Source organism: Strongylocentrotus purpuratus, unplaced genomic scaffold (assembly GCF_000002235.5).
Source record: "Strongylocentrotus purpuratus isolate Spur 01 unplaced genomic scaffold, Spur_5.0 spur5_scaffold_19, whole genome shotgun sequence".
NCBI lineage: Eukaryota > Metazoa > Echinodermata > Echinoidea > Camarodonta > Strongylocentrotidae > Strongylocentrotus > Strongylocentrotus purpuratus.
This window is the reverse complement of record NW_022145604.1, coordinates 18,028,445-18,037,855: the sequence shown is the minus strand read 5'-3', so window position 1 is coordinate 18,037,855 and position 9,411 is coordinate 18,028,445. Positions and strand designations below refer to the sequence as shown.

General features: G+C 38.1%; 1 protein-coding gene across 1 annotated transcript in view; it reads right to left on the bottom strand.

The window, feature by feature from the left end:
* Positions 1-1,480: 1,480 nt before the first annotated feature.
* Positions 1,481-9,411, bottom strand: part of LOC100892012 (jasmonoyl--L-amino acid synthetase GH3.5) — an 8,879-nt gene continuing 948 nt past the window's right edge. Inside the window, exons 2-7 of the mRNA XM_003728386.3 lie at positions 7,917-8,957; positions 7,243-7,381; positions 4,875-5,039; positions 4,124-4,269; positions 3,232-3,338; positions 1,481-2,611 (exon numbers count right to left, since the gene is read on the bottom strand). Of these exons, the coding sequence (XP_003728434.2) occupies positions 2,282-2,611; positions 3,232-3,338; positions 4,124-4,269; positions 4,875-5,039; positions 7,243-7,381; positions 7,917-8,957 (1,928 nt within the window). The 3' untranslated portion in view covers positions 1,481-2,281. The remainder of the gene's footprint in view (positions 2,612-3,231; positions 3,339-4,123; positions 4,270-4,874; positions 5,040-7,242; positions 7,382-7,916; positions 8,958-9,411) is intronic.

Here is a 9,411-nt window from a genome sequence, read left to right as displayed (position 1 = left end):
ACCCTTCTCGCCATTTTGCCTCTGAGTAAACGATATTATGTTTTGTAAACGCTGAGGCTTACATTGCAAAATGGAAAACAAATTTGTTTAAAATATTTCTATGTCATGGAAGATAAAACTTGAATCTTGAAACTTCTCGTAACTCCACCAGTGAGCTACAGCATAATATGCTCCATGTTGTAGACATTGATTTTTTGCTATTAATTTTTGTGATATCATTTTTTTTTAATGATTTACAGATTTTTAGGTCATGACTGAAAAAATATTACGTTACCAAAGATCAAGTGGTATACATGCCCATGTGCAAACTTATAAAAGACTAAATAGCCATGTTTGGTGAGTAGGCCTACGTGATGGTGATGAGATATAGCTAGCTATCGTTATCGCATTCCCCCCCCCTCCCCCCCCCCCCCCACCCCTCCCTCTCTTTCTCTCTCTCTCTCTCCTCTCTCTCTCTCTCTCTCTCTCTCTCTCTCTCTCTCTCTCTCTCTCTCTCTCTCTCTCTCTCTCTCTCTCTCTCTCACCCGCCTCTTTCCCCTTCTCGCTTTACTCTCTCCCTCTCTTTAGTTTGTCTGCGAATCCTCTCATTTTTAATCTCATCATTCGGTCTGCATTATTCGTCTTATACCAAACGGCCTAAAAATCCTTCTGCTTGATTAACGTATACAATAGAATGTTAATATGATGTTTCGTCAACCCCAATACCGCACCATATAAATTAAGATATAAAAAGGGATATAAGGAAACAAACCATTTCTATAATAAATCTTTTATTTGTATTGAAAGAGTATCACGCAAGTGTGTGTAGATTTTAAAAAAATATATAAAAAAGCACTAACATTCTTTGTGGTTCGACATGCGCACAACTGAACATATTAATTGTGTATCTATGAAATAATATCAAACATACACATTTCAATGAATATTTCATTCATAATGTACATGAATGTATATACGACATAAGGCATAGAGTACTTGAAATCAAACCTAGCTTGGTCTAACAATGTCCGTCAACAATAATAAAACATAATTCACAAACGATGTTTACAGATAAAACAACTTACTTTGACGATCATAAATTAAGGTATACATAAGACAAAGAAGGAAAAGGGATAGGGGACCTCGTGAAATTTAACTTAATATATCAGGGGGGGGCAATTCTCTAAAAGCATAGCCATGGTAGACGGTGTGGCAAACAATATAATGCAGAAAATTTTTATCGCTAGGTAAGGTAAATTAGTTAACAATGTCGGGCTCTAAAGTGTGTTATAATTATATATGCTTGTCAATCTGAAGCATAACAATTATTATGGAGCATATAGGCGTATATGAAGCGAGTGGGGGGAGGTCAACACACGGCTAAGATATGAAGGTTCGCTATATACTACAAAGCTTTAATTTTGTTACAAAATTCGCCATTTTGGTGGGTTTTTCATCAGGTTTGTGTCTTTATTATTATTCTCTTCCTCTCCCTTTTTACATATCAAAAAGTTTCTTAAACATTTCCTCCTGATTAAGAGATTTTTTTTTTCTTCTAGACCCAATTTTAAAAAAAATACCTACTACCGGCCCCCGTGCATGACAATATGTTGTTATTTTTTAGTTCGTTTTTTATTAAAATGATTTTATTTCTCATGCAAAACATAATACAATGAATAAGTATATTACAAATATATACAATGAAACGACAAATATAATAGAAATAGCACGAGAAAAGAGGAACTAACTATAAGCAGAGCTTGCTGAAGTATTAGTTCCTGCTGTTCCTCAGATGCTGTTTTACAATTATAATCTTGAACAAAGTTTACTTTAAATATAGTAATGTTCCACTCAAGTAAGCCATCCTCTACACCCACTAAATCCAGTGCCCCGATCTACCACCTTTAAAACAAATTCTACGACTGATTTGTAGAAAGCTCCGAGTAATGAAGAAACATAGATTTCTGGCATCACTGTCTTTTTATAACATAACTCAAGAAAAGTAGAATTTACTTCTCCAATGTAACGTTGCATTGCGCCAGCTTCAAATTAATCGTATTTCCTGCAAGCAATCACAACTCCACAGTAGTAACTTACGATTATTTTCATGTTTCAGATCTGATATGAAATAGTAAGATATAATTAATTGCAACAATATTGGAAATGAAATAGATTGCTTGATTTGATTTAATTTGATATGATTTACTTTCTTCTGTATTCCATATAAATATAAACAACATAACAAATAGTACTTTCTGACAATGAATCCAGTGAGTTCTTTCCCTGAAACATTGTTTTCTGTCTATACAAGATCATCACCGGTGACTTTGGACAAGTCCTCGACCTCGTCCTCGGCCTTATCATCGACCTTATCCTCCACCTTATCATTGACGGAAACGGTCTTGATCTCGTGGCTCAGGAAGAGTTGGATCCACCTTAGCTCGCGAAGTTTCTTGGGAATCTTGAACTGTCCCGCAGAGGCTGTTGACGTCTCCAGGAGGTACCCTCTGAAGTGGGAGAAGGCGTGGCGATCGAGGAAGACGACGCGGGGAGGACCCAGCTTGCTCTTCTCCCTGCACTTGTCATAAGACTCCGAGAAGGTCCTAAGGTTAGCGTCAAACTCAGCCTCGAACTGCAAGACGGGGGAAGGGAGGGGGAGAGGGGGGGGGGGGGATAAAAAGGGTCAAATTTCAAGAATCTCTTACAGTCAATATTAAGAGGCTCATCATTAGAACAACAACAATTTTTGGATAATGATTATAATTTCTCCTTAATGTATTGTGAGAGCGCCAAAACAATGTAATGATTCGCTAACCTTAAACATAAAAGTCTTGATTTGAACTTGTTTTTCAACGGAATAACAACGAATTACACACGATTTATTATATCATCTCTCCGATCTGTATATATAAATATGTATAACGAAAATGTTTATAGACCTAGCTATCGACACACTCAGTGCGCAGATTACATAAAGCAGAAGTCAAACAAAAAGCTTATTCCCGATATGAAACCTATAAACAAATATATATGAATTCATCGAAAAGAAAGAAGGGCAATGGAAAACAGTAGTCGTGAATCAAATGTACTGATTTTCACATATAGTCATTTTTTAATTTATGTAGAAAATTACAATTTCGCTTATTGCCCGACACACAATATTGTACGATTGATTATTTCCGATTTAAGTATCACCCTCAAAATATGATTCTGCGATGACTATGGAATATGTTGACCATTATTTTGTCATACCTTCATCTGTACATTGCGAACCGATGTTAGCAGTGAGTCCGTGGAAGCTGAAAGCTCTACGAAGATGACGTAATAAAGAATGTTTGCACTCAAGTCTTCATTCGTGCCTAGGAAAAAATATTAGAGAAATTTAACGAAAGGATTTAACATAGAAAAGGTAATGATCTCATGGTTATAAAGGCGTATGGGCACAATTTCGCGACGAGGTCACTGATGGCATCTCTTATTAAACAAAAAAGTTTTCAATTTCCAGAACTGCGAGCAAAAGAAGAAAGAGAAAGTTATTTTTTCCTACACTATAATGTTACTGTATTAATGAAGTTTTGTAATGAATAATATACTCAATAAAATATATAAGAATATACAAATCATGCCAAATAGATCATCTCGCTTTTCGATCATTTATTGACAGATACATGAAAACACATCGTATGCGTGAATGGCTCATTGTTGTCATTATTCTATCCGTCTTAGAGCGTACTTTACTTTCTTTCTTTCGTTCTCTCCTTTTCTCTCTCTCTCTCTCTCTCTCTCTCTCTCTCTCTCTCTGTTTCTCTAGCTCTAGCTCTCACTTTCCCTTTTCCGCTACCTACATGCCGTCTTTTTCCTCTCTATTTATATATCTATCAATTATCAATCTTTCTCTCTATCCCTTTATATGTATAATTATGTATCTATCTTTACCAATCTTCAACATCTTACCTCTAGCTTGCCTCATCGTAAAGACCTAGGGCTCTCTGCGCACACGTATACTGCGCAATCTCTCTCTCTCTCTCTCTCTCTCTCTCTCTCTCTCTTTACCTATCCATCTATTAATCGTTATAATATATGTCTATCTATCTATCTATTTATCTATCTTTCTATCTATCTTTACTAATCTTTAACATCTTACCTCTTGCCTCATCGTAGAGAGGACTCTCTGCACACACATACTGCGCGATCTCGACATCGTCCCATTTCTCGGCTGTTTCCTCCAGAGCTTTGGTCACCGCCACCTCAGATGTTTTCTCGGCACACAGACTCAGCAGTTCTCCATTCCTGTTAAATGAATACCAATAATATCAACATCAATTGACTAAAACAAGAATAGTTGAACAAACTATCATAGTACCAGGCGTGCTGCTAGTCCTTTTGAATGCAAAAAAATTGCAGGAACAAAACTGGACGCCGAGGTTTGCCGAAAACATTTCTAAAGCAAAAAAAAGGTACCTTAAATGTTCAAATATGCCGACAGGGGTTACGCTAAAATGTCAAAAGGCATGGGAGAGTATAGAGAGTGAGAGAGAGAGAGAGAGAGAGAGAGAGAATGTCTACGATAGCGTGCTGCTAGTCCTTTTGAATGCAAACAAATTGCAGGAACAAAACTGGACGCCGAAGTTTGCCGAAACATTTCTAAAGCAAAAAAAGGTACCTTAAATGTTCAAATATGCCGACAGGGGTTACGCTAAAATGTCAAAAGGCATGGGAGAGTATAGAGAGTGAGAGAGAGAGAGAGAGAGAGAGAGAGAGAGAGAGAGAGAGAGAGAATGTCTATGATACCTCGCCTCCCCGTCCATGAAAAAAAAACCGCCGTCCATGTGGTCGGAAGGAACAACTTAAATACATTATGACTGATAAGGGTTTGAACCAATAACCTTCATTACCTATATTGGAACTGGAAGATGGGCGTGGTATTGTAGAACCCTGTAATGAGGACGACATCACCCATCCGGTATCTATAGAGACCATCTGTATTGGTAATGACCAGCTCGTAGCATTCTCCTTCCCGTACCTCATCCATCAACAGAGTACCTGGGTTTTCATCCTCACTGCCGAGTCAAACAATGGTACAATATTTGAACGGAATAAAATCATTATAATGATATATTTCAACCGAATATAATAATTTCTCAGTGACCGGGTAAATAATGTTCACATAATGGGCATCACACGCTCTCGTGAAACCTGAGATTCTGGTCACGATTAGACTGTCACTAATTGATCACATGCCTAAAAAGGGATATTCTGATCACGATTCGAAATTTAAGCTAACCGTTTTATCTCCGTTCTTTCTCATAGACGAGACCGAGACTAGGTGTCACAAGGTTCGAAACCGAATTCTTCTCTCACTAACCCAGCAACTCTCAGAAACCATACTATACAGTGCAATTATTGCATTTAATGAGACCAAATTAAACCACACTGTTTTATCGTGTGTCTTTCTCATAGACGAGACCTATAGAGACCTATATTTCTTCTCTCATTAACCATCAACAACAATACGTATCGGTGAACATATTACTATTGAATTTGTTGTACATATTATATTTCAAATTTGCTTGTTTGTTTCAGAAGCAATATTTGGCCTCAGGCGCGTACGCAGGTGGGTGTTTAGGGGGTTAACCCCCCCCCCCCCCCTTTGGTATTTTTATGTGTATAAACCCCCATAAAAGAAACCCAAACCCCCCTTTGGTTTTTTTTTTAATAATAAAAAAATATATATATATTCCCATGGCTGACCTAAAAAAGGTGACCTTACCCCCCCCCCCCCCCCCCCCCCAAATAAAAAAAAAGTGTCCTCTTACCCCCCGCTTATTCAGCGGCCGGCTGAGTCGTTGCGATTTTGGGGGGACAAAAACAAAAAACAAACAAAAAATGTTCTCTTACCCCCCCCCCCCCCCCTTATTCAGCGGCTGGCTGAGTCGATGCGAAATTTTCGGCCTGATTTAAAAATGTTAAACCTCCCCCCCCCCCCCCCCTTGAAAAATCCTGCGTACGCGCCTGTTTGGCCTTATACTTTCCTGCACGCAATCCCCTCAAAGGTGTCTGTCTTTCTATGATTTGGGGATTACATTTAACTGAACTGAACTGACTGATTCTCTCACATCATGTGCAAAACAGCGTAACCTATATAATAACGATACATTACACTTGTGTCAATATCATTTTCATTTTTTTATGAATAAGAGTATTGTTAGTTGTGCGTCAGTCGCGATTTTTTTTTTTTTGGGGGGGGGGGGGAGGACTTTGACATATTTGGTGCTCTTAAAAAAAAAGGGTGTGTCTCTATGAATGAACACCAAATTGGCCCTATACGATCCATCCGACATAATTAATCTAGTCAGTGAGTGTCGAAATGCAGCTCCTCTGAGATTTCAGCTAGGGCGTTGCTGGATCCTTTTGAATGGAGAGTTGTAAAAGCCAAATTAGCTCACAATGTAGCTGAAATTTTACAACTATAGTTAGAAAGAAAACGTAATAACATTTTCTAATTTTTCATTTACAAAAAACGTCTTTATCCCAAACAATCTGGAAAGGTTATCATTTTAGAGATTTGATGGCAACCTATACAAGTCTAGAATTCGCTGCGCCAGAAGTGAAGATTGGCTTTAACATGTTCAAAAGAACTTCGTTATTGACACAAACATCAACAAAGTGAAATGTTATGGTCTAGTTCATTTAGAAAATATCACCACGCAACAGAGTTCATGAGACCATGTTCTTCTCTCATAAAACATAAAAAACCGATACGTATCAGTGAAATATTACAGTTGAACTTTGTTGCATCAGATTTCAAATTTGCTTGCTCGTAATGTATATAGAGTGTGGTGTAAGTATACCTGTAACATGGAGCTTAAAGCAGAAAAGTTTATTATTTCATAGGCCTATATACAATATTATATTCGAATATAATTATCATGACATATATCTTATTCTGATTATAGCAGGGTAAAATTTAAGATAGATGAAAGCATCGAAGAGCAAGGAGTCAAAAGAAGAACAAATATTCTTAATAGGGGTGAATTAGGAGAGAATCTTGTCTTCGGTTTTCTGTGTTTTAATTTCATAATTATAATGCTAGAAGTTGGTCCAGACTTTTTATTTCATGAGATTTAATGGCATTATTTTTCGTAGTGTACAAGTATCATTATTATTACCATATTTGTCATGTACTTTATCATTATTTTGTTCTGCCATTTGCCTGAAATTCTTTTGATTTATATCAAAATAATTAAATTTCATATAACTAACCAGTAATCAGCAGGTATAAATTCACAGAATATACCGTCTGCTACGCACACGTATTTCGTCTGTCCGTCATCTGGGAACTCACATGCGTATCCAACAAGGCCCTCAGTAGAAATATAGAAACCCGACAGGATTTTCAAATCTGTAAATGAATTATTGCTGATCAGTTGTAAAGCTCTGGTATACTATTTGTCCAGTTTTTATATTGTGATTTACATTTTGAAGACCCCTCGTGAATTTACATGCGTATATTTCTTTTTACGTATAAAATGCGTAACGGGAATATATTAAGTCCTTGAAATGAAACATAAGACAGTATTTTTGTTTTTTATAATCCATTTTTCCTCATCATTACAAGCTCATTATAAAGAGATTGAATGCTTTTTTTTCAACGCGGGGGGTCGGGAGAGGCATGTTCACTGAAAATATTGTTGTAAAGCTGTAATACGGCAAGTTATTAATTTTCTTAAATCATGTTGTCATTCGTAGCAAATATAATGACGAAGTGATCTTTCACCTGATTATGGCACCTAGAATGCATCCAATAATTTGTGAACAGCAAAAACAAAAAGTTCTGGGGTACTGCAATTCTGATCCTCCCGGTTCTGGCAGATGACATGTTTTTATTGCCTTATCAGAATTCGAGACATTTCTTAATGGAGATCATAGTAACTCACCTCCACTATACTTCTTGAGACGTTGTACAAATGGCTGCATGGAACCTGATGTAACACCGTACAGTACGGGCATTCTCGGCCACAACCTACTCACAATGTTGTCGAACCCCATACGGAACTGTCTCTCTATCTCATTGGCTCGATCGGGCATTGGGTAGAGGAATCTATTGAGTTCTTCTCGATCCCTAGGAGACAGTGACGGCAGCTTTTCAGAGATGGAACCACTGCGGATATCCTGCACCAGCATGTTCCAGGATACCTCCAGGAAACGGAAGAAGATGAAGAGGGAGGAGGCGAAAGGAGACCAGATGCTGCCAAGGTGTTCATCTCGAAGCGCGAAGAGGGCGTGGATGTACATAGAAGTTGGCTCGTGCACTATGCTTGCACCAAGTGGTGGCGTACAGAATAGAATCTCCCTGATGGCATCTGACATCATGAACGCGGTCACCGACCCAACTGGGGTGCCTCCTTCCGAGAAACCTACAGCACCATGTACTAAAAGCGAACACGTCATTTGTAGTGGTTTGGGATCAGCAATGCCAGCCTGATTTCGAAGGGCTGACGTCACGGCGTTTCCTCTTAGAGTAATGTTATTCATGTATTCTTCACTAACCGGAAACACTTTGGCCAAACCTGTGGTCCCTGACGTCTTACCAAGGACACTAGGTTTTTTGTGGAACATGACGCCTTGCTCTCCCTCAGCCACCCGTTTAATGTATTTTCGGTAATGGTCGTAGGTTGTCAGAGGATGTTTCTTGAGGAAGTCTTCGACAGAAGATATCTCCTTCAAGTTGAAGTCCTTCCCGTACGCGGTGTCTTGGTGTTTGCGGATTGTCTTCAATAGGAACTCGGACTGGGCTTTCGTACAATTCTCGTTGCTCTTTTGGAAGGCATGCCAGTGCTTTCGTTTCAAAAACCAAAGAAGCCAATGAAAGGCATACTTCAGAACGAGTACTTTGATAGAAATGAACGGACTGCAGTGATGAGAGCACATGGTGAATGTAAATAGAGCTGCACTTATCGTCATTCCTAGCCCCAAACCTACATAAAGATAAAAATGAGAATAAATGGATTCAAGATCATCTGTGGTTATGGATCTACGTTAAATGTACTTGCTATAATGATCTTTTATCAACTGACAACCGTATAGTGGAACATATCTCATCTGATCGTGTGTTTCTTAACTCGCTGAGATTTGTCACATCGTATGAACAGCATATTGATATACTGTCCATACATGATGCATTGGTGTGTTGAGGAATGCGTGGACATCGAAACATGGTCAAAGGAAAACATGGTAGACCCAGGACATGCCCATTCTGATGCATACAGGCTAAAACAAGCTTTTTTTTAAATATTATCTTACCTCATATGGCCCGATAAATAATGACCGTGTGCTTTTATGTTCATATTGAACTGTTTGTATTTACGTTATGTGTATAAAATTATGTTACTTATGTTTTTTTTCCTTGAAAATAACTATATGAAAACATTG